The sequence below is a fragment of the Carya illinoinensis genome, chromosome 13 (assembly GCF_018687715.1).
Source record: "Carya illinoinensis cultivar Pawnee chromosome 13, C.illinoinensisPawnee_v1, whole genome shotgun sequence".
NCBI lineage: Eukaryota > Viridiplantae > Streptophyta > Magnoliopsida > Fagales > Juglandaceae > Carya > Carya illinoinensis.
In genome coordinates this window covers 7,064,363-7,090,000 of record NC_056764.1, presented here as the reverse complement: position 1 = coordinate 7,090,000, position 25,638 = coordinate 7,064,363, and the positions used below count along the sequence as shown (strand labels likewise).

Sequence of the window (25,638 nt, the reverse complement as noted above, 5' to 3'; positions counted from 1 at the left end):
TCTAAATTCATAAAAGCTTGGTGAATGATGATACTTCTCTTTGGGGTCGAGTTGATATTGCCTAAACTATCATTTGTTTTTCTTTTTGTTTGAGGACAAACAAAGTTGTAAGTTTGGGGGTATTTGATGGCTTGCAAAATTTCATATTGCAGATTTTACAAGTTCGCTCGAGCGGAGGCTTTTGGCCGCTCGAGCGAATTCAAGCAGATTCAAACGCTCGACTGCCGCTCGACAGGGAGCTCGAGCGGGTTGCTGAAAAACGAAGATCACTCGAGCAGAGACATTGGCCGCTCGAGCGAAATCAGGCAGAGTCGAACGCTCGATGTGCGCGCGATAGGACGCTCGAGCGAAATCAGGCAGAGTCGAACGTTCGACGCGCGCTCGACACCCCGCTCGAGCGAACATCGTATTTTGACAGATTTTAGGTTTTCCGCCGTGGGACCATATAAAAGGCCATTCTTCACTCTAGAGCCGCGAGTTTTGACTGGAGAACACTCTTTGGGAGAGAAAAACATAGCTAGAGGGATTCAAATCATTTGTTTTGGAGACGGAATTCCAATTTATTGCATGTACGTTGGATTCATACACGAGCACGGACGGGAGAAAGGCGTTGAATCGTTCTCTTGAGCTTTTGACGACCAGTTGAGGCTGCAAGGAGGATTTTTCAGTGTTTATTTTCTTCTTCCCATCTTCTCAGAACAATTATGGTGAATTCGTTTATGTTGAATTCCAATTCTAGTATGAGCTAAATTTTTTTCTTTCTAGGAAAACGATGTAACCTAATTCCGAACTATGCTTGTTTGTCCATGCTAATTTAATGCAATTCTCTCTTTGTTTATCTGATTTATTCTGAGTTTAATGCTTCTAATTAACTGGCCATTGATTAGATGATTATTAATCTTGTGATTTGCTATCGAAAGAGGGAATCATAGGGTAGATCTTGGATATTTCAGCATAGGTAAGTATAGAGATCGAAAGACTTGTATGAACCTGTGTAGTAATTAAATCATTGGTCTTATTGCGTTCTTGATTATTTAATTTGCATACTCTTGTGTGAATTGATAAACTAGAATCAATTCCAATTGACTATCGAAAGAGGCTTTTGGATGAATTAGAGATTTGCTAATAGACAAAAGAGGTTTAAGTTAAATTAGCTGGATGAGAAAAGCATAGTGAAGAATTATGGTGAAATCGATTTCCTAGAAGTTTTCTTCCCTATTGAATTTGATCTTCAAACATCAGTTTTACTTTCTTTGCTTATTTCTCTTGAGTTGATCTAGTTTTATTTGCTACTACAAAAACCTTAGCGATTCCTCTAGATAGAATTGAGATTAGCATAATTTTGGTATTTGGCAAGAGTAAGGTACCAATCCCTGAGGACGATACTCTTCTTATTACTTTACTATAAAACTACGATACTGTGCACTTGCAGTTTTGCACCGGTCAGGCTCTCATTAATGGAATTTTTTAGAGAGAATGAAGACTATCTTTCTCTAAAAGTAAAATCACAAAAGAATTTCATAACAATACAATTACAAACTTACATGATTTGATAATGTAATAAGTTAGATTCTAATATTATTTTTATTATAAAATAGATTTAATGAATTATATAAAACGACATCAGTTTGTAAATTTATTTTTATAAAATCTTTTATAAATATAACACTTATATATATATACGAAATATATATATATATATATATATGAGCGGTCAATTTTTAGATAAACACTATTGTGTCTTGCACCAGTACTACCATAGAGAGAGAGATTAGATAATATATAATGAAATAATCATCTATTTTGCGTTTCTTTTTATATATAAATTTATTTTCAAGATATGAACTTATCTTAAATTTTAATATATAAATCTTCACTTTTATGGTTTGGGCCCTCCGTCGATCGTAAGAAAATCTTTGCAAAGTTTAGTAAAAATTAAATCATAGGTGATTTTTCGGAGAATTGTTTTGAGAGCCAAAGCTAAGGCAGATAATTTCAACAGTACTGATGATGATTATAGAGGTCAATACAGGAAAATTGTGAACGATTCATCAACACTCATGAGATATGCATAAAGATAGGACAGTAACACGGAAACTTCTACATATCTAGTACTCCGCAATCAGGGAAAATGGTCAACCGGCTGTGAATAAATACCCGCCTCTTTTAACGCAGGTCCACATCCCTACTGACTCTCTGTCTCTCTCTCCCTGGATCTCTCTGTCTCTCTCTCTGGCTCTCTCTCTCTCTCTCTCTGCATGCATGATTAGGGTTTTCCCGGTGCAGCAATATTCCTTAGGTACTGCACCTGTTGAGTGTTGGGTGGCACACTAGTTTTCACGGCATGAAGGCCATGATCATGGGGGGTGAGACGCACACATTTAGCCATGTGAGCTCTAGACCAACTGCTCCGATGATCTGCCGACGAACTTACAAGGCTCACCCTTTTGGCGTTTTTTATGGAGCAAACCCTTTGGATTACTCCTTCACCCTAGTGTTGTTAGAGATCGTTTGTGTCATTCTGCTCAGTCGTCTCGTTCGCTTTCTTCTCAAGCCTCTCAAACAGCCTAGGATTGTTTCAGATATGATCGTAAGTATTTCTTTAACCCCTATCATGTTACAGATTTGAAACCTCTCCACACCCGGCCAAACTAATCAATTAGATGCATGATTCTATATACACACACACACACACATTACACGTACGCTGAATTAAAATTCATTTCCTATGATGCATTAATCGATAACGCTAATGGTACACATTTAATGATTCCAGGGCGGTATAATCATTGGACCCTCCGTTCTAGGACGCAACAAGAAGTTCGCCGCATATATGTTCCCCGAAAATTCCCTATACGTGTTGGAAAATGTCGGATTGATAGGTTTCATGTATTTCCTTTTTGTTTGCGGCGTGAAAATGGATCCCTCGCTAATAAAGAAGGCAGGAAAAAAACATATGTTTATTGCATTGATAGGAGTGACCGTTCCTACGCTAATAGTTGCAGCGGTTGCACTCATGCTACGTAGTCAAATGGATAAAGACCTTGCGTTGTTTTCTTCGATTGGAGCAGTTTCTTCATCTATGGGTATAATAGCGTTTCCTTCCCTGTATCCAACTCTTCAAGAGCTAAACCTCCTAAGCTCGGAGATTGGACAGATGGCATTATCCATATGCTTGATAGGCGATGCAATTGGGATTAATGCCATTGTTGCATTTGAGGCAGCAAAACAAGGGGAAGGAGAAGCCGTAGATGCGTTGTGGTATTTGATATCTTTGGTGGTTTTGGTGACTTTCATTGTAGCTGGGGCTCGGAGAGTATTTCTGTGGATAATTAGAAGAACCCCAGAAGGGAAACCTGTTGATCAAGGTTATGTGGTTGCGATTCTGTTGGGGGTTTGCGTGATGGCATTTCTGACGGATATGTTGGGCATTGCCATTCTAAATGGACCAATGTGGCTGGGACTGGTAATACCAGATGGCCCTCCCCTGGGAGCCACGCTCGTGGAAAAGAGCGAAACAATCATAATGGATCTTCTTTTGCCATTTTCATTTGCATTTCTAGGACTTTTCACGGATGTTTCTGTAATGTTTGCTGCTGGGTGGTCAAGCTTGGCCCCTTTATTTATCATGGCTGTAATTGGGTTTTTGTCCAGACTGCTTGGGACGCTGGCTCCTTGTGTCTTCTTCGATTTACCCCTCAGAGATAGTTTCGCTCTCAGCTTCATTCTGAGCATAAGAGGACACGTTGAGCTTGTGTTGTATCTCCATTGGATGGACAAATTGGTATGTTAATTAAAATTGTTTGGCTTGTTATTACTACCTAATTAATGGTGTTAATCTTCATGATTTCTTTCCTACTTCATGAACAACTAAAGTACTGAAAGCTTTTCAAATTGTTTCCTTTATTAATTGTCGGTTGTTTTCAATCAATGCATACTACTGCATGCAGATGATAAAGCAGCCACAGTTCACAATGATGGTGCTATTAATGATAATGGTGACTGGCATAGCTACACCTATGGTCCGCATCCTCTATGATCCGACAAAGCCGTACATGATCACTAAAAGGAGAAACATTCAACACACTCCACAAGACACGGAACTTGGCGTGGTACTTTGCATACATAACAGGGAAAGCGTGGCTGGTTTCATCAATCTTCTTGAGGCCTCCAATCCAAGTTCTAGCCGCCCATGCTCAATCTTTGCACTCCACCTCATTGAGCTTGTTGGCCGTGCTACCCCCTTGTTTTTTGACCATGAGCGTAGGAAAGTGCCTGCCAAATATGCAGCATATGACACCATCTTCAAAGCCTTAACGCTCTATCAGCGAAGTCGCAGTGATTTCGTCAAGCTCCATTCATTCACAGCTGTGTCGCCTAAGCTATCCATGTACCAAGACATTTGTAAGCTTGCTCTTGAAAACAAAGCCGCTCTTATCATCTTGCCCTTCCACAAGGAACGCTGGGAAGAGTTAGGAGGGATAGAGCTAGTGCGAGCAGGAGCAGTTCGGTCTGTGAACTTCAGTGTCTTAGACCACTCACCTTGTTCTGTTGCAATTCTTGTTGACAAAGGTGGATTTCGAAAGCCGTTTCCCACCCGTGCCTCCAATCATTCTCTCCACTTTGCTGTGATATTTTTGGGAGGAGCAGATGCTCGGGAGGCCCTTGCTTATGCAGATAGGATGGCTGAGAACAAGAACGTGTCTCTCACTGCAGTAAGGTTCCTTTCCCACCGACCTGAAAAATATAATGAGATGGAGAAAAAGCTAGATGATGGACTAGTCACATGGTTTTATGTAAGAAATGAGAAAAATAATAGGGTGAGCTACAGAGAGGTGGTGGTGACGAACGGTAATGAAACAATGGCCGCAATTAAGGCCATGGATGCTGTTGATTCCTTTGACCTTTGGATAATAGGAAGAAAACAGGGCATCGCTCCAGTCCTCCTCGAGGGAATAGGAGATTGGAGTGAGAATCAGGAATTGGGAGTGATTGGGGACTTTCTTGCCTCGGCAGATTTTGGTAGTTCTGCCTCTGTGCTTGTGGTACAACAGCAAATTATGAGAGGGAGCTAATTAATTAAGCAAGCTGGGTACTTCACCAGGGACAAGATGCGTTTTATGTTGCGGGAATTTTGCATGTTGTATTTCTTAGACATAGCCTCAGATGCACTTGGCCTAGTGTTGCTTGTCAGGATGCTGTTTCTACAAATGCTGCTACTTATATCTGTTCTGCTAGCCTATACCAAAGTGCTACGTATACTCCTCAACCTTGCTGGTGGTTTCTTGTGTTGTTATCATGTTATAGCTGTTGAATGACAGGTGCCATTCTTTTGCACTGTTGGCAACGCTATGCATTCTGTTGTAAATTAAGCCTCTGTTCAGTGAATTCATTACTCCCCCACAAAAGAAAAAGAAAAAATATGGCTAGGTCCGACTCACACTGTAGCATTGAGACTGTACCCAGAAAGCTTCCCTTGCTACTGACCCTTTTTATGCTGCTACAATTTGTGCAGGATTTAAATAATGTTGCTGCACAGAATTCGGATGTTCCCTGATATGATTATTTCCCTCCCTCTCATAATTGAACTCATAGAGCATTAACTGTATTGTTTTATACTTTTACCCTATCCTTCCTCTTGTTCCTTCCTCTTGTATAAAAGGAATTCTAAATGTACGCTGCCCCCTCCAGACTTCAACTTGAGCCTGTTAGTTTTCAACATTGTCATGTGCTAATCAACAACAAACTGTACTTAAATTTCCATACCCAACAATAGTAATCTCCTTCAGGGTTTAAGATAATCATTGTTGGGTATGGAAATTCAAGAACAGTTTGGTGTTGATTAGGGCATGACAATGTTGAATTTCAATCTTATTCCAAAAAGAACCATGTACAACAACGTCCTATAGAGAACCAATGGCATCGGAATCCAAGTGAACTACATCATAACATCGATATTTCTACAGTAAAAACTCTGGCAGCACTATCAATCCTGTTACAACCAACCGCACCCATTCTATCTTGTATGTAGACAGACATCATGTTATCTTTGAGCGTGCAGCACCCCCAACCGGCATCACATAAAGCACTCGACAACCAATCTCCTCATCATTACACACTTGTATAAACCGTCTAGTGATTCTGCTATATTATGAAAGTATATTACAATACTATGCAATATTTTTCATCGAAAAACAAAACTGCGATGTGAAGTACCATTAAAAATGGATGATACACTGCCAAACAAATTAGGTTTAGAAATACAAAACAAAATCTGCTACAGATGTAACGGAAAAAAGGAAAAAGAATTGCCAGTTTATTCCGCGTACACTGTCATACCAGTTCAACCCATCACACACCAACCTTGCGGTAGGACGATATTGAAATGTTGGAGATGATGAAGGCACCCAAGATAGAAGCGAAGTGCCAATGATCAAAGGCAAACCCATGAAACGGCAGTACCACCAGTCCCTTAGTAATCAAACTTCAGACTTGAGCAATCTGCTGTTTTAATGCCTGTAGTAACTTCATTTTTGATTCGCACATTTGGAGAAACTCTGATAGTACTGTACACTTCCCAGTTACTATTTTCCTTGCAACATCAACAGGACTCCAACACTTTACTGCTTGGGAGATCCAGTCGCCAAGCTGTGTGTCATTTATGGATGATGAAAAAGTTTCTACGATCTTAAAAACCTGACCAGGGCCCTCATTCTGTCCTTTACCCTGAAGAAAGGAGAGTGTAGTTTCCAAATTTTCATCCTCTGGCCTGTTTATCTGTTCTCTTAACCATTTCATAACATCTTCTATTGCACCACATGAAGATTGGATTGATTCTCGAATTGCATGGAACGGGGGAGAGGTAGAATCTGGACCACCTTTCTTCTTCCTCTTTCCAGATGGAAGAGATGACCGGACACGAGACTGGAGTACAAGACCATGCCAAGCCAATGGCTCTGAAACCAATTGCACCAAAATTGGAAGATCAACCCAGGGAGAGCAGATTAGAGGATCCATAGATCTGACCTTCTCTGAAATATACTTCTTCAGCAGGGAATCCACGATGTGCCAACTACCAGCCTTGTACCCATCTAAATCTGGCTGTGCTAGTTCATGGGAACTCAAGTTCCATGCATTTAAAAACACGGCAAAATTCAACCAGTCGATCAAATCCGAATCAATAGTCTGTAGCAGGTGCAGAATTTTAGTTTTGATGAAATGCTAAACCAAGTTGTGCAGTGCTTGAGTTGTGTATATGGTGACTTGACAAACTTATTCTAGTTGACGAGCTTCAATTGGATCAGGGAGGAGAACTATTTTGTTGTTAGGTAAATTAACCGTAAACCAATTAATCTTGATAGAACCTTGCCTCTGAGCAATCCCATGTACATCCAGTTCATAAAAACCGCAAATGTTGGGACAAGATAACAACTAAAAATTTAATAATCCCATTTCTATCATGAAAATTATAAAATATAAAATGGTTTTTGAGAAATTATGGTCCTAAGGAAAAAGGAAAAAGCCACAGCTTCTCAAATTTTAAACAAGACGTCCATGCCCATTGAAAAAATAGACTATAGAGAACAATTTATTCGTGTTTTGACAGGTGAAAATAATATAATGTCTAAAAACAATATTGATAACAAAATATGAGTTTATGTTAGACAGTAGATAAAATCTTACCGAAGAAGGTTTTACGCCACTAGACACCCCCAGAACTACTTCTATTGAGTCACTTAAAGAAAATCCCAACAGTTTAGCATAGCGTTCAAGCAGAAACTTCAGTTCTGAGGAAATCTTAGGGTCAGATAGAGAACCATTCACTTCAAAATTCTCCTTTAGTAATGCAGAAGCACTTCGAATAGACAGGTAAATCATTCGAGGAAGAAGAGATTTCCTCTCAATAACTCTCAGTACATTTGCTTCACGTTCTTTTGTCTAGTTTCCATGCCAACAGATAGAAGAAATATTCAAAATTAAAGCAGGCACAGGAAGAAAGTCAAAAAACTATTTCCAACATGAGAAATACTTCTTCTACACAAAAATCTTACAAAAAAAAAAAAAAAAACTTACAAACTGATGTGACTTGATATGATGCGTTTGATTATAAAATGGATGTGATGTATCACATTACGTCACATTGGTTTGTATTCTTTCGTAAAATCTCTTTGTAGATCTAGCACTTCTCTTTGGACATTAGTGATATAAACAAAAGTGGATTGCACACAAGTTCTATTGAGTTTGAAACATATATGCAAATTAAGTCATTAAGTACAGAAATTCCATACCATGTTTTCTCTGGGAAAGAAAGATATTCCTTCAAATGGACCTGATAACAACAACCATCAATTTAATTCAAGAAAGTTTCATCGCATTGGATGCAAGAACAGGATTGAAATCTGAATAGCCAAAATTCCCATGCCTAAGAATTGTAACCTTAAATACAACTGAAAACAAGATCCATGTTACACTGACCTAAAAGATAATTTTTTTCTGAAGTTGGCGTCCACCAAGGCCGTGACTGCAAGTCTTCATTGAAGGTTAAAGACTTGGATCCAATCTCATTGGAGAGCTCAATAAATTGGATCCCGAATTTCAAGCTTTCAAGAACACGCTAGAGAAGATATCATCAGTCGCATTAGCAGAGAATATGCAGTTTTTTTTTTAAGTAAATAAAATATATAAATCAAAAAATAGGCAAAGACCGATACAATTTAATAAATCTATAGTTGCCCTAGCTACGTAGGAGCAATGGATATAAGAAAATCATGCTCAAGTAAATTTTTTTATTTTTTAACATACTCAAGTTGTAAAATTAAACATTCACCCTTCCTTCTCTCAATGTTAAAAAAGTTGCAAAGACTAACAATTACCTCTTCCTCTTCAATGTTATCAGCATTCTGCTTTAAATGCAGGATGGGTGCTTCAACCCTTGCCACTAAATACTGATTAGAGTGTTGCAATTGTTCTTTAAACTGCACAAATTCGATTACCTGAAATATGATACATTAGAGTATAACTACTTCCATTTTATAAAGTCAAAACCATAAAATGCACAGTGCCAACAAAATAGAGATGACATGGTAAAGCAACAAGAAGGTATAGAGCAAGGCATAATGGATCGGCCTCATTTGGTTACATAGTTCAGACAAAATTCCTAAATGTTTTATTGAAAGTTGAATAAAATATTGTTATAATATAATTTTTTAATATTAGTTTTGTTTTGAGATTTGAAAAAGTTGAATTATTTATTATATTTTATATGGGAATTTGGGAAAGTTGTAACGATTATATGAGATGAGATAGTTTGGTTTTGTGTAACCAAACCAGCCCTTAATGTGTGTCACAAATTTGAATAAGTTCCTCATGAGAGAGAGAGAGAGAGAGAGAGAGAGTTACAGTCCTGCAAACATTGTAAGTTGAGCAATAGTGCAATAGTGAAAAGAAGAAAACCATGCAGATTGACAAACCAACCTTCTCTAGCATGTTAAGCAATGAAAACGGTATAAAATGAAAACATATTGCTTCTAGTAAATTTTGGAACCATGTAACACATAGGCTGTCACATACATCAGAATAAATGAAAATAAGCAAAGTAAGAAATATGCACATACTTTTGAGTAATTTCTATGGCGATATGCAAGAAATGTAAGATCAGCAGATTCTCTGAAGTGGTCATCCATAAACTTGAGATAGTCTTTTAGCAAATTATTTAAATCCACCCAAAGGGGAGATACCAACATCTGGGGTAAAATGTGGTGTGAAACAGTTTCCATCAAGATATTCTTTGCATCCAGAGATTTATAACTAAAACAAGAGAAAAGCAGCCATTAGTCTTAGAGAAGAGGAAAAGGCATAAGAGTGGTTTAATGCTCATAAAATAGTAAGTCCAACCATATAGCCCCTAAATCAGCATGAGTGGCATCATTTGGTTGAAAATAATGTCTTCCATCAATTAACATGTAAAGTCACAACAAATTAAATAACTTTACCATTCATACGCTGATGAAAGGGCACCCACGAGAGAATATAAGTGCAACAGTAAGATCTTGTACTGCCATACATATCTGCCACGTATGAAGAGATACAAATGTTATCTTGCCATAGAGAACCCCCTAACATGGTATTTAGTGAATAATAGCTTTCAGACTGAAAGTGATGGCACACCAAAAAATATATATACAAAGATGGTGTTATCTTATTATTATTATTTAAAAATACGTGGTAAAGAAATCATAGTAGTTTAATGTCCATGCTACATAGACTTTGAATAAATGACTCATTTATTTATACCAATTTAATCAGAAACAACAGCTCCTGACCTTCGGATGGTCAAGCCAAACTCCAAAATCATAATTGCCTCTATAAAATAGCCAAGATGCCTGGTACGCCAGAATAACTAAACCAAAAAAGACCTGTCAGGATGAGCATTAACCAAATTGAAGGAAAACAAATGGAACTTGCACATTGAGAATCATAATAGGCTGACGAGAGAGTTCAAGTAAAACATACTAAATGAATGCATGATAACAGAGGTGTATATAAATGATACAACATATACATAAAATTTTATAAAACAGCTCTAATACAAGTTTGTACACACAACACAGCAATAACTTTCTAGATGTAACATGAGATACCTGAACCAACACATTGCATGCCATAGATAGTAACTCTTCCCCATGCATGTTCTCTTGTGGATCCAAGTCCTTTGAAAGTGGAAGGTTTCTACAGTACAACTCCACCATCTGAACAGCAGAGCCCTCGAGTTCTGGGGAGGAAGAGTTCTAGGTTTAGCTGAAAACTGAATGGCAGAGCTTACAGAGTGACACATATTTTGTTTTTGATAGGTAAGAAAAACTTTATTGAGACACGTAAATGGGCATAGCCCAAGCACACAGGAAGAAGCAATGAGATACATTTTTTTTATAAGTAAGAGGCAATGAGATACATATAAAAGAAATTGAAGGTAACTCGTTGCTAATTCAAAATATTATATTTGACTTATTAATATTGACCTTTATTTTTACCAAAAATGAGAAAAATCTTTACATTTTATATGTGACTCATTGCTTCTGGCATACAATGTGTTTCACTGCCATGAGAACCTCCTAGCGGGAGTGATATATGAACAAAAGAATTAAAAGTCAGAACAAGGATACTGATAAAATAACGATAATATATCACAATCCACACCAGCAACATGGTTTAACAATGTTGGAGCCAAAAAAATATGCGGTCCTATCAAAGTAAAATCTTAGCTGGCACTAGCCCCCCTTTCCCCCAAAACTTTAAAAAAATCAGAGAAATAAAAACTTAAGTGTTCAAGGGTATTTTCCAAGGAAATGAAATTTCAGAGGTTTAAGAATGAAAGGCAAGAGACCTACCACTCTTCGAGAGCTTGTACATCTTGCCAACTACTTCTTGAACCTTTAAGATAGTAATCGACTGCCCAAGCACTTTAGTTGGCACTGTTGAAAGGGACTCGGAGCCTTTCTTTAGCTTCTCCAAAAACTCTGTTTTCTTATCAGTAGTCAAGACTTCAAGAAACACCTCTACATCAGAAGTGAAGCAGGCCAAGTGACCAAACCTGTGTTTGACAAGCAAAAACACTCCAAAGATAGAATCAGAACTGCATCATCGTGAATATTGCTTGTCAAAAAAAGGTTCATAAAAATGTAACACAAGCTTGTAGCTTGAAACAAATTAACCAAAGATTCCTAGACTTTACAACATCGTCACATCAAATTAATCCACTAAAACACATCAACTTCATCCTAGCAACACAGCAAGGTAGATAGGTGAATTAAAAGATTGACCCTTACATCGTACAAGAAAACTTATAATCATGGCAAAGAGGAAAGCAACCCATAACCAGCTAGAAATGTCACATAAACAGACCACAAGATAGTATAACCCAACTCATGGCTTTATAAACTTATAAGGCCTTATAAGTTCAAGCTAAATAATAAAGAAAATTATATAAAACAATAAACATAAGTTTGCAGAGAATAGACAGGTTGTAATGTACCTGAAAAAATATTGCATCAAAGCATCCATTAGCTTGTCATCATCCCCCTTTCCATATAGGTGCTTCCTCCTTTCAACTTCAAGGTTTGCCAAGTACGGACACCTTAAAGTATTGTCACTGGTGCCTGCCTGTAACTTTTGTACAAATTCTGATGCATCTGACATACGAGAATCAAACTGCATAACCAATTTGGGGAAATCAAATTCTGCACAACAGGTCAAAGCAAAGTGCTACTTGAAATATGAAAAAATGACCAAACATATAGAGAAAAAGCACAGAATTCTAGTGTAAACACACCACTTCTTCTTTTAAGTGTGAAAGCTTGCAATCCATGTGTTTTGATGGAAGAATTGGATCATTGGGGACCCCATTACACCAGTTGGTATCATCCTCCAGCAAACAGCCTAAATAATGTAGGAAACACTCCCAATCATCAGGGCTGCAAGAGGAAGAAACAATATCAACGGTTGAAGAAATGAAAGGGCAAAAAGTACAATGTCACACAAACAGCATGTCAAAATTATTATTATTATTTTTTGATAGGTAACAGCATGTCAAAATTGCAATCTATATTCCTGGATATAGACAGGAGAAAGTTATTGTAAACAAAAAAAAAAAAAAAAAACGTTGAACACAACATATGCTAGAGGTCTCAATGAAACAGAAAAAGGAACAAATTGACTAAGACCATTGTTAATGGTAGGATGACTGAACACCACAAACTTTTTTTTTTCCTTCTGATAAGTCAATCTCATTGATAATGCAGAGTGCAACTATGTACAAAAGAAGTACACAAGAGACAGGAAGTATGCAAGAGGCCATACCCAACCAACTAGTAGAGGAAAAAGAACAAGAGTCTGTAAAATCTAAAAAACTAGTAAATGATAGTTATTGTTGGCAACCATCCAACTATGAAAGGTTTTTTAGGGTAATGGCTTTGAACTCAAACGCCATCCTCTTACCATCTTTAATATTTTAGCATTGCATTACTGCCAAATGAACCACATTAAGCCTCACCATCCTCCAACGTCCATCGCTCACTTTTGATCCTCAAAATTTCAATCATTCCATTCCTTTAGGAAGCTTCTGTGGATTAAAATGGGCCAAGCTTCATTTTCTTGTTAACTTTTTCTATTTCTAATTAGGTGCTCTTCTTCTATACTTAGTTCCTTCAGGTAGCAACCCACTAGCTGCTCTGAACCTATAGGGGAAAACAAAACCATCCCTATCATTCACGCCAGAGGACATGGAGGGGGAAAATTTACCACTCCCTTCCCTCCATCCCTCCCTAATCTTTCTTCTCTAAGCTTTAAAATATATCTCTCCTTGGCAGACATAGATTCGAGGAGAGATGGTGTGAATGGATAAAATATTGCATCATGACCGTCAGATTCTTGGTCTTGGTAAACGGCACCCGTAGGCTTTTTCAACAGCTCTCGGGGTTTGCAACAAAGGGACCCTTTGTCCCCTTTCCTGTTTGTTTAGTAATGGATGTGATGAGCAGAATGCTGAATGCGGTGGCGGATAGGAATATAATCTTGGGTTTCTCAGTGGGCAGCTCCTCAAATGGTTGTTTACAAGTATCTCACCTCCTTTTTGCTGACGACACCTTGATTCTTTGTGAGCCTGATCCCGACCAGATTCGCTCCTTGAGGGCACTATTGCTTTGCCTAGAAGTGTTCTCCGGCCTAAAGGTGAATTTATCTAAATCTGAAATGGTTCCTGTTGGCTTGGTTCATAACTTAGGTGAATTGGCTGCCATCTTGGGCTGCACAGTATCACCCTTGCCTATGAAGTATCTCCGTCTTCCTTTGGGGGCTCCTCATAAATCCAAGGCAATGTGGGATGGGATTGTCGAAAAGATTGAATGTAAATTGGCTGGTTGGAAACGGATTTATTTGTCCCAAGGTGGTAGAATCACCCTAATTAAGAGCATGCTATCCAATCTCCCAACCTATTTCCTATGTTTATTTCCCTTGCCTGCAGGGGTGGCTAATAGATTGGAGAAGACTTTTGTGATTTCTTGTGGGGAGGCCTAAAAGATGAGAAAAGTTTCCACTTAATCAAGTGGGAGAAAATCTGCACCCCTCTACCTTGTGGCGGCTTGGGGATTAGAAAGTTGAGAATCTTCAATTTTGCACTATTAGGGAAATGGCTATGGTAGTACCATTGGGAAGGGGACACTCTTTGGATCATTGAAGTAAAATATGGGAGTATTTGGGAATGATGGTGCTCTAATGAAGTTAGAGGAACATATGGGGTGCGAGTTTGTAAATGTATCAGGAAATGAAGGGTAGATCTCTCCAACAATTTTCGAACTGAGGTGGGAAGGGGAACTTGAACCAGATTCTGGTCTGACATATGGTGTGGTGATATAGCCTTGAAAAACGATTTCCCTTCACTCTATAGGATTGCGTTGAACAAGGATGCTTCAGTGGCTGATAACATGGTCACTTCTGCTGGCTCCTTCCAATGGCCGGTGAGGTTTAGTGGAGCTGTCCACGATTGGGAGGTGGGTGACATTACAGAACTTTACAGGGCACTTTACAGGCTGAACCTAAAAGCTGAAGGGGAGGACAGGTTGCGTTGGAAGCATACCGGGAATAATTTCTCGGTCAGATCCTTCTACAAGGTTTTGTCGCCGCATTCTTCTATTGCTTTCCCTTGGAAGGGTATTTGGAGGAGTTGTGTTCCACTTAAGGTTGCTTTTTTTAGCTGGCTGGCCTCTCATGGGAAAATATTGACTATTGATAAGCTAAGAAAGTGAGGATTCCTAATAATATATTTGTGCTTTATGTGTAAAAGCAATGAAGAAACAACAGATCGTCTTCTTTTACACTGTGAAGCGGTCAAGGCCTTATGGGACAATATCTTCTCTAGGCTAGAAGGTGGCTGATTTATTGTTATGCTGGAGAGGAATTAAGGGTAATCGTCAAATAGCGGTTGTTTGGAAGATGGTGCCTCTATGTTTAATGCAGTCCTATCAAAATGTTTAATGCGGTGTACTTGGAACAAAAGGAATGGTCGCTGCTTTGACAACAGGAACGGTCGATGGAAGGGTTTAGGGACTTTTTCTACCATACATTGTTACTTTGGGCTTTAGCCATTGTATTGAATGGGACTAGCCTTAATGACTTTTATGCTGATTTTCACAACACTTAGGTTGTAATTAGGTTCACCTCTTGTATACTTCCTGTGTACTTGGGCTATGCCTAATTACGTAATTAATTAAATTTTTTACTTATATAAAAAAAATCTCCCCCCATTTCCCTTCTCTCCACTGTTAGTTTCCCTCCCATTTTTCCCATTTTCTCTCTTGCGCCATAAGAAAGCCTTTTTTTATTTATTTTTTATTATGATGGGGGAACCACCCACAGCAAAGCCCTTAGGATCTACCACGAAAAAGTCTAGATCTACATCAATCTGTTAACCCTCAACCCGCACATGCTCTACCGTTGGATTTTCTGTCCAACAACCTACCTGAAACAACTATCAACCAACTCTCCAGCCATGTGTGCGGGCTCTTTCAATGGGATTTGAAGAGCTAGTCTCCTCTGGGAGCTAGTCTCCTCTGGGACTACTCTCTCTCGTCCTTGGTTGTAGGAGGCTCACTTTAAGTCCACAACCACCTCACACGCACCACCCCATTACACTCGCAGCCCTCGGATCCAGTTTACCACACAGCCAAGGCCAACATCCCCGCAGAAAGTGGCCGCCACACGCTACCACCTCCAGCAGCCCATTTGCATCTCCGACTCTCCATGGCTCTAGATCACACTTGTTCCATGCTTTTAAACGAGACTGGATGCTTTTTTCCGCGCAAGAGAATAGACCTTTATTGACCACCTCAATACAGATAGTTGCAGTGTACATCTCGGTGCTGTTGGGTTTCCCTCCAGCATATTCAACTGCCATCAAGGCAGCCTTTCTTTGACCACAAATACAAGAAATATGTGACCTAACCTTTTGGTTTAATTACTCATTTTTTATTATTTTTTGCACTCTTAACTTCTTCTTTTTTATATATTTGTTGGGATTCCCCATCCGCTCCTTCAATACTGTCATTTTCGTGTGTTAAGGAAAATGACGAGATTCAGCCCCCGATGGCACTCTTCCCTGATATTTGTGCACAGAACCTACCGATATTAAGCATGGCGATGTTATCTTCCCAAATGGAGGTCCATGGTACAGAGTGCGAGCATTTGGAATTATTTTCCAAATAAGGGACTGAGAGGAAACATGAGGTCGTGGAGGAAAATGAAGAGAACCGGTCCCTGAGGGCATCCTCACCTAATGTGTGCGCACAGAACCCATCGACTGCCCAAATGGAGGTACCTGGTACATTTAGCAATGAGATACTTGTGGTTCCTGACTCTCAAGAGGCTACTCACCTCTCGGATGGTGTGGAGACAGTGGATACAGTTGTGGAATGGGAAGGCCATAACCAGTTTGAGGGGCATGGTGACAGGAACCCGTTTCCTTTAAACTGTTTGTTACCAAATGAATGTGAGATGTTGGATTGGGTGTTCAAAAAGGTAAAGGATATCCAACATATCGTGGGCATGAATTGTGTTGGTTATGAAGAACAGTTATTGGCTCTTCTCACGGCCATTGAGGTGGGTCATTCGCATTCTAAAAAAAAAGGATCTAAGAAACAAAGGGAGCTTAAGAGACTTGACTGTTCCTTGAATGAGGGTAGTTCAAGCCGTGATAGGTCCAAAGGGAAGGGTAAGTTTGTTTCTTTATGAAGCAAAAAATCGTGTCTTGGAATGTTCGGGGCTCAATCAGATTAATAAGCGCTCTCGCATAAAAAACTTGCTTCAAGATTGGAGGGCGGATATTGTTTGTCTACAAGAAACCAAATTGAAACTGGTAACCAGACAAATAGTGAGAAGTGTGTGGCATTGCTCATATGTAGATTGAGTCTATCTGGCTTCGAATGGGGCTTCGGGTGGTATTCTTATGATGTGGGACAAAAGGGTGGTGGTGAAGATGGAGGAGTTTATAAGAGATTACATTGTGGCCTGCTCTTTTAAGATGGTGGAGAATAACTTTTTGTGGGCTTTTGCAGGCATTTATGGACTGAATGTTGACAACATCAGACATCATCTATGAGAAGAACTTGCTAGTGTACACAGCTGGTGGGACCTTCCTTGGTACATAGGAGGTGATTTTAACATCACAAGGTTCCCCAGTGAAAGATCTGGTGACAGTCATCTACACCCAGCCATGACAGAATTCTTCACCTGCATTTTTTACTTGAGCATGGTGGATATCCCACTCATTGGTGGTCCTTTTACTTGGTCTAATAGCCAGACGTGGTCACGACTGGATAGATTCTTAATATCGCCGAAGTGGTAATGTCATTATCCGGAGGTATGTCAGAGGAGACTATCACGCCTATGCTTAGATCACTTTCCAATTTTACTGGACGGAGGAGGCATTCAAAGTGGTCATCGTTATTTCAAGTTTGAAAACATGTGGCTTAAAAGCGAGGGTTTTGTGGACAAGGTAAGGCATTGGTGGTCTTCTTACCAGTTTTATGGGACTCACTCTCATATACTTGCAGGAAAACTAAAGGCTTTAAAGGAGGATTTAAAGCTTTGGAATTCCCAAACTTTTGGAGACTTAGGAGAGCAAAAGAAAAACATGATGGAGGAGTTACAGGATCTAGAAAGGATCAATGAAGATAGAATTCTCACCGCAAAGGAAGTATCAAGAAAGGCAGAGTTGACCTCAGAGCTGGAAAGGGTATTATCACTTGAAGAGATCTCTTGGCGGCAGAAGTCAAGAACACTGTGGCTGAAAGAAGGGAACCGGAGCACAAAATTCTTTCATAGAGTGGCAAATTCTTATAGGAGGAATAATATCGTTGAGATGCTGAAAATCAATGGTAGAGAATGCACGGAGGCTCCTGTGATCCGAGAAACCGTGATGAATTTTTTTGAGCAACTATTTATAGAAAGAGAGGGATGGAGGCCAAAATTGGATGCACTTGAATTTGATTCGATTGAGCCACAGACCACGTCATGGTTGGAAAGAGCTTTCGAGGAAGAGGAGGTATATGAAGTGGTCAGACGAATGGGGAAAGATAAAGCACCAGGACTAGACTGTTTTTCGATGGGGTTCTTTCAAACATGTTGGGAGGTGGTAAAAGAGGATATATTGAATGTCTTTTAGGAATTATTCTTGTTTGGGAAATTTAAGAAAAGTCTTAATACGAATTTTATTGCCTTAATTCCGAAGAAGACCGAGGCATTGGAAGTGAAGGATTTTATGCCCGTTAGCCTCATTAACGAGGTATATAAAATTATCTCAAAGGTGCTAGAAAACAGGTTAGGGGAGGCCATAGGCAAGATAATTTCAAAACCACAAAATGCCTTTATGAGGGGTCGTCAAATTCTGAATTTGGTCTTAATATCCAATGAATGCCTGGATGGTAGACTAAAGTCTGGTATTGCAGGGATTATTTGTAAGCTAGACATGGAAAAGGCATGTGACCACGTAAATTGGGACTTCCTCATTTATCTACTGATGAGGTGTGGCTTTGGGGGAAAATGGTGTAGGTAGATCAGATGGTGCATTTCAACGGCAAGATTTTCAGTTCTGATTAATGCCAGCCCAAAAGGTTTTTTCAACAGCTCTCAAGGGTTAAGACAGGGAGATCCTTTGTCCCCACTTCTCTTTGTCATCATCATGGAGGCCCCAAGTAGGATGTTAACGGCTTTAGTTACCAACGGTCTTATGGCTGGATTTTCAGTGGGTGATCTAAATAGGGACCTTATCTCGATATCTCACTTACTTTTTACATATGACACACTAATTTTCTGTGAGGCCGAGCAAGAACAACTTAGGACACTAAAAGCGCTTCTGTTATGCTTCAAAGCAGCGTCAAGTTTGAGAGTGAACTTTGATAAATCAGAGTTAGTACCAGTTGGGAATGTCTGTAGTACTAGATAGTTGGCTAGCACACTGAGGTGTAAGGTCGCTGCTCTCCCTATGACCTATCTGGGATTGCCGTTGGGGGCTGCATCACGAGCCATATCTATTTGGGATACAGTTATCGAGAAAATAGAGCGAAGATTGATTAGGTGGAAGAGATTGTACTTGTCGAAATGAGGCCATGTGACCATGATCAAGAGTATTCTCTCTAGCTTACCTACTTATTTTCTGTCTTTATTCCCTATTCCAGCTTCTATGGCGACACAAATTGAAAAATTGTACCATGATTTCCTATGGAGTGGGATGGGGGATGAATTCAAGTTTCACCTAATCAATTGGGATAAGGTATGCAGACAATTTCTTCTGGGGGGTTGGGGATAAAGAGCTTGAGAACTTTTAATCGGGCACTTCTCGGGAAATGGCTGTGGAGATACAATATGGAACCAGAAGCATTATGGAAATTAGTAGTTAATAGTAAACATGGCAACTTATGGGGGAGCTGGTGTACTAGAGAGGGGAATGGGTCTTATGGTGTGGGGATTTGGAAGCATATAAGAAGAAAGGGGGGGGGGGGGGGCGGGGGGAGTTTGCCATGGTGGGGAGGACACATCTGGTGTGGGGAGGAGGCACATTTTGGAGGGACATCTGGTGTGGGGAGGAGGCACTGAAAGATTCTTTTCCATTTGTTTTCTGAGTGGCTTGTGATCAAGAAGCTTCGATGGCAGACCTCTTGGTTCGTTTAGGGTACCAAGTCCATTGGAATGTCACTTTTTGTATAGCAGCACATGATTGGGAAGTAAACAGCTTCGAGGCTTTTTTCAGCCTAGTGTACTCTACGAAGCTAAATGGATTGCATGAAAATAAGTTGTGGTGGAAACCTGCGAGTAAGGGTACTTTCTCGGTTCGCTCTTTTTATAAGTCCCTTACAATTATTCCAAACTCTCCTTTCCCATGAAGAAGCTTGTGGAGGAATATGGTGCCTCCCAAAACACTTTTCTTCATTTGGACAATAGCCCTGGGTAAGATTTTGACTATCAATAATCTACGAAAACATCAGGTAATCATTACTGATTGGTGTTGTATGTGTAAGAAAGCTGGTGAGTCAGTGAATCATCTCTTACTACATTGTGAGACAGCTAAAGCCTTGTGGTGCACAGTATTCAGTCGAGTAGGGTTAAACTAGATGATGCCAGATTCAGTGGTTGAATTATTGGCCAGTTGGGTGATGTCGAGTGGCGATTCACAAATCAAAGCTGTGGAAGATGGTCTCTATCTACATTATGTGATGTATTTGGCAAGAGCATAATGAGCGAACATTCGAAGATAAGGAGTGGACACCAAAGGAGCCTCGTTCTTTATTTTTCAGCACTTTATTCATGTGGACTTTAGCTATAGATTTTAATGGCTTAAATGTATATGATTTCCTTGCGACTTCTATAGCGACCTAGATAGGTCTTATCTCTTGTATATCATCTTGTGTACTTGGGCTATACCTATTATTATTAATACTATCGTTTTTACTTCTTCTTTTTTATAAGTTAATACTATCGTTTTTACTTCTTCTTTTTTTAATAAGTTAATACTATCGTTTTTACTTATAAAAAAAAAATACTGTTATTTTTAGTTAATTTTATCATACTCAAGAAAGAAAAAAATTCCTTTGGGTAGCTTCTACAGTTTTTAATGGGCTAAGCTTCTTGTGCACTTGGACTATGCCTTTAGCATTTTTAATATTTCAATAACTTAAAAAAAAAAAGAACTCAATTTCTTTCTAAGAATATTTTAAAATAAAAAAGAGAAACCTCAAGCACAGAAAGAATGCATTGAGATCCAGTCAATCAATCTATACAAGGTTGGGGAGAAAGAAAGAACCCCATCATCGACAGAATTGTTGCAGACTATGTGATAGGCCACAACTCAGCAGCAGAACGTGAGCTTGTAGATTAGACTAAAGAGCAGTCATAATTCGTAAATCCCTCGTGTTTATTCCACAAAACAGCCATAGACAGTCCTGATCAAAGTCTTATTAAAAGACTACAACATAAAATAATAAAAAGGGCATACACAAGGAGAACCAAAACAAATTCTCAAATACTTATTTAGCAAATTATGCGCTAAAAATACATAATTCCTAATTATCTTTCGCACTATCATATCATAAAGAAAATCCCAGCAAGCCATGCAAGGGGCTCTTTCTGATATTTTATTTCTAGCTTTCCCAAACATTGATTATGCCACTAAATCACAAACTTCGTTGCTTTTTTTTTTTATTAAAAAAAAAAATTAGGCTAAGACCCTTTACACAAGCATACCTCAATTCTAGGATTTTCTGAAATATATTGGCAGCATCAGAGTAGTCACCTGCCCGAGCAAGAAGCCTCCCCTGTCAACTTAGAGTGAAATTGCACTAGTTGATTAAGGAAAGCAAAAAAGAACTACACAAATTTAAAAAATCCACATAAACCCAAAATCACATTAACATATTTGAAATTTTGCATGGTGAAGAAGTGCCACTAAACCAATGAATTCCACTCAACTCGTTTCATCTAATTCGATTCACGAAAGGGTGGCAGCATGATGAAATAAAACTAGAAAAAATGGAAGTAGTCCATTCATCTTTTTTATTTTATTTGAAGTAGTCAATTCACAGGAAGTAGTCCGTGCAAAACTATGACTACTTGCATTATGTGAAACACCGAACATCTTTTTATTTAGGATGTTGGAAGCTTGACCTCATTTATCTGAGATGATAGGTTTTTTTATCAATATTTGAGACAATAGTTCACTGGGAGAAAATGTAACTAATGAATAAATTTATCCATAATTGTTAAAATTTATCTTCTATTTTGTCATGGCTCCAAGCAAATTCCATTACCAAAAAAAAAAAAAAAAAACTCCATAAAAGAATAAAAAATATTCATTTCGGTTGGAAAAAACATCAATTCATTAGCATGTGTCCTATTCTTAAGTAACAATGCAAAGAAAAAAAGTCCCCCTTTATTGTCAAGACCATGAAGAGAACAAATTTGGGTGTTAAGCAGATCAATGGAGTTCATTCATAAGGATGGCATCTCACATTATCTTCCTAAAATCATTGGGCATCTAGAAGGGTGCATATTCCCTTATAGACTTTGTATTTAATGGTTCTTTTAACATATTTTTCGGTTTCCTAATTTTCTTCTCATGTAGCCGTCCTTAAAGACACCCCGTGCCCATACAAGTTCAAATTTAGTTTACCTATTTTCTCAATAAAGTTCTGTTTCTTACCCTATGATACCTCATTATGATAAGTAATAAGGATATGTGGTAAATGAGATCTCACATTACTTGGGAATAAGAAGTTCTTACTCTTTGTAATGTTCTAATGGGGCTCCAATTGTATCGACTAGTCCTTTTGGACTATAGGCCCATATGCGGTTTAGGCCTCCCATGGGGTGTTAGTAAGTTGTTAAAAATGGTATTAGAGCCTATTTGAACCAGAAATGTGGAACTCGAACTGTGCCACCTAGAACAAACTGGCCCATGTTGGGAATATAAGGGGAGGAGATTGTGATAGCTTATTCTAATAAGTGATAAGGGTAAGTGGTATATGGGATCCCACATTGCTTGGGAAAGAAAAGTTCTTGCTCTTTATAATGTTTCAACGGGGCTCCAATTGCATCATTGATTAGTCTTTTTGGAGTATAAGCCTATATGTGGCTTAGGCATCCCTTGGGGTGTTACACACCCTTATCCCCAAAAGAAGGAAAACACAATCATGGAAGAAAAAACACAAGTACATACACATAAGCATTTAATGTAAAGATAGACTACTTATATAAAAAAATGTATAGATAGACATGATATTATTTTTTTGATAGGTAAAAGAGAACGGCATTAGATAGACATGATATTATCAATGAATGTTAATACTAAGAAGTTAAAGCTTAAGAAAGTGATAAATTGTTCGAGTTTTTCTAGTTTTTTCCTTTCTCCTTAGATGCTGTATGTAGGAATTTTCTCTTGTATACTTCCTGTGTACTTGGCCTATGCCTATTTATGGTAATAAAACTCTTATTAACCATTAAAAAAAAGCTTAAGAAAGTACCTGTATGCGCAGCCTATCAACATCAATCACAAAAAGTGATCCTAATTTCCCAGAGAGAATTTCTAAAGCATCACCATACTTAGCTTGCTGCTCAAGTACAGAAATGTAGACAATAAGAGCTGCAATAAATTCCAAACATTTGGTAAGGATACCAACCATTCTCATCACAAGAGGCCTATCGATTGTTGCCCAAGATAGATATGACAGGAAAAATTTTAAGCGCACCTTCAGGTTCATGCAAGCTATGGGAGGCAACATGCTTCTTGAGTAAACCTTCAGCTAAGAGTAATAACTTCTCTCCACCATTACCACAAAACACCTACCAGATGTTCAGACCCCATGGATCAATAAATAGAAAAAAATTACTCATTTAGAAACGCAACATACAATTAATATAAAACCTAGTAGATTAATTCTGCTCTTGCCAGATTTTTATTTATTTGTTTGTTTTTTTTTTTTTTTTGGGCAATGGGGAGGGGTGGATATTATATGGTACAAGTATCAATGACCAATTTTTGACATGATTGCTAGCATAACATGGAAATGTACCCATCAATTGACAATAAACAAACGAGAAAACTGGTAGAACCTGTAATTGAATGCTACAAACAGCCCAGAGCAAAAATCTTTCTTCACCAACAAGCTTATACATTTTGATAGCTGTCTGCCAGAAGACAAAGTTATCTAATTGTCCCACAAACAAACCAAATGGACCAGTATAACAATGTATATGTAAATATAATGTAAACATTACAAAAAAACCAACCTGTTGCTGCTTCACGAATGAGTATTCACGGACATAGCAGTTGAAAAGCCCCATCATTAGTTCCAAATTGTTTGGGGATTTCCCACAAGCATATTCATAACAGCTTCTAGCCAAGTCCACTGATTATACAGGAATTATGAGACATGTTTGACAGTGAAATACATATAAACAGGTTACTTCAAAGCATCAAAAGAAACACTGACAGTGATCAAGTCGTTGGAAAACAATCTGCAGTGTGCTTAGAGTGAGATCATCCATCAAAAAGGTGTCGTTCTTATACAACAGCTCTTTGGCACTTAAGCAAACAGATAGTGCTTCCTCAGGTTTCCCCATCCTCTCCAAAATGAGAGCTTTAAGTGCCTGTAGAACATGCCAAAGAAAATAAGATTGCTACAAACCACCTTCAAACATTGTTATTTTCTATGAAGATAATATGAATCAAAACAGCTTCAAAAGATATATAGACTAACAGCATACTATAAATTTAGCTCTATGCACCTTATATTCATTGGTCTTTCTATTCGAACACACTGGGGAATATAGATAGTTTTTACTATGTTATCACCTCAGCCCATGCGACCATCGTTTGCTAAAAATATTTCCAACTATTTGATGTCGAATAAGGATGCCATTTATAAAAAAATAAAAAAAATAAAAAAGGCAGTGTCTAATAAGGGTATAAATGGAATCAGGGACGGCACCACGGGGAGGGGGCTAGGGTCTCCCAGAAGTCTTAAGAACATGAAAAATATGGGATTTTTGGTATTTTTCACCCATCTTCCTCCAAATATTACCTTCAACCCCAAGAAAATAAAATAAAGCTCCCCCTCCCCATTAAAAAAAAAAAAAAAAAAAAGGAGAAAATTTTTCTGTCGTCGTCTCAGGATGGAAAATAATGAAATGAGATAAATTCAAGCATTAATACTCCCAAACGAAAAGCAAAAAGGAATGAATTCAAACAACAAGCCATTGAAAGCACAATTAACTCAAAAAAATGCACATTACTAATCAATCCAACCCTTCAAGTATAAGTTGCAACATTGAAACAAGCGTAAACATACATAAATAGATATATGTGCATTTATCCATATTATACAGTAGCTTTTACACTTCAAGACGCTCTCTTTGGTTCTTGAGAGAAATGCTCAAGAAAGGAAAATGCAAGCAAATTCTGAAAGATTATACAACAATGGTAGTACAAGGAAAAAAGATAATGATAGCTGTGAAAATGATCTTACAAGAGCGTAGGGTGAGTTGGGGTATTTGGCAAGAAGCGAGGCGGAGTGCTTGAGAGCGTTCTTGAACTGCCGCGAATCGATAGCGTCCCAAATGGGCCGGACCCGTCGCTCCGGTATTCCACCTGCCAAGCCAAACTTGGACGCCATTAGAGGTCGGTGTCAGGGTTCGAGATCAAGGAATAAATGATACTCTCTCTTCGGCTTTTGTAACACTTGGTGGCTCTTCAGTGACGATGGATGAGAGTTACAGAACGGGGGATGTTAGGAGGGTTTGGACTTTGGACAAAAAGAAAAATGAAAACAAACCTAATCGTGGGTTGCTCTCGGGGAACAAAAAGAAAAAACGAGTGTTTGTAAACGGTTGAAGTGTATACACTTCCTGGAAACGATTGTACACCTGACCCGAATTGAAAACATTCCCTGTTTGGAGCAACGCTGCAAGAGTTTACATTCTTAGGACAGGCTTGAGGTAAGGAATAATACATAAAATTCTCAATCTTAAGTCGTTATTATAATTTTTTCAAAATTTTATATAAAATATAATAAATAGTTTAAATTTTTTAAATATTAATTT

At 38.5% G+C, this 25,638-nt stretch overlaps 2 protein-coding genes across 3 annotated transcripts; one reads left to right on the top strand and one right to left on the bottom strand.

Moving 5' to 3' along the window:
* Positions 1–2,118: 2,118 nt before the first annotated feature.
* On the top strand, positions 2,119–5,608 carry LOC122291780 (cation/H(+) antiporter 24-like). The gene is made up of 3 exons (XM_043099755.1): positions 2,119–2,590; positions 2,777–3,784; positions 3,951–5,608. Exons 1-3 carry the CDS (start codon positions 2,345–2,347, stop codon positions 5,073–5,075), a joined length of 2,379 nt encoding a protein of 792 aa, XP_042955689.1. The 5' UTR covers positions 2,119–2,344; the 3' UTR covers positions 5,076–5,608.
* A 516-nt stretch (positions 5,609–6,124) lies between these two features.
* LOC122291779 (N-terminal acetyltransferase B complex auxiliary subunit NAA25) lies at positions 6,125–25,405 on the bottom strand. Of its 2 annotated transcripts, XM_043099752.1 has the most exons (19): positions 25,065–25,405; positions 24,030–24,186; positions 23,827–23,945; positions 23,650–23,724; positions 23,286–23,379; positions 23,061–23,179; positions 21,286–21,356; positions 12,329–12,470; positions 12,032–12,207; positions 11,388–11,590; positions 10,641–10,771; positions 10,323–10,399; positions 9,993–10,067; positions 9,615–9,807; positions 8,874–8,993; positions 8,476–8,614; positions 8,289–8,329; positions 7,684–7,938; positions 6,125–7,185 (listed from the first exon to the last, which is right to left on the bottom strand). In XM_043099752.1, exons 1-19 carry the CDS (start codon positions 25,209–25,211, stop codon positions 6,487–6,489), a joined length of 3,033 nt encoding a protein of 1,010 aa, XP_042955686.1. In that variant the 5' UTR covers positions 25,212–25,405; the 3' UTR covers positions 6,125–6,486. The 2 variants fall into 2 exon arrangements, with proteins under 2 accessions (XP_042955686.1, XP_042955687.1); XM_043099753.1 differs by lacking the exons at positions 24,030–24,186; positions 25,065–25,405 and having other exon boundaries at positions 23,650–23,720; positions 23,827–23,930.
* Between the last annotated feature and the right edge of the window lie 233 nt (positions 25,406–25,638).

Excerpts from the sequence above, each read along its gene's own strand:
- LOC122291780 (XM_043099755.1), top strand. The coding sequence starts at position 2,345 with ATGAAGGCCATGATCATGGGGGGTGAGACGCACACATTTAGCCATGTG. Across the intron at positions 2,591-2,776 it reads GGATTGTTTCAGATATGATC|GGCGGTATAATCATTGGACC; the intron begins GTAAGTATTTCT and ends TAATGATTCCAG. Across the intron at positions 3,785-3,950 it reads TCCATTGGATGGACAAATTG|ATGATAAAGCAGCCACAGTT; the intron begins GTATGTTAATTA and ends TACTGCATGCAG.
- LOC122291779 (XM_043099752.1), bottom strand. The coding sequence starts at position 25,211 with ATGGCGTCCAAGTTTGGCTTGGCAGGTGGAATACCGGAGCGACGGGTC. Across the intron at positions 8,994-9,614 it reads GCCATAGAAATTACTCAAAA|GTAATCGAATTTGTGCAGTT; the intron begins GTATGTGCATAT and ends ATCATATTTCAG. Across the intron at positions 7,939-8,288 it reads TCTTTCCCAGAGAAAACATG|ACAAAAGAACGTGAAGCAAA; the intron begins GTATGGAATTTC and ends CATGGAAACTAG.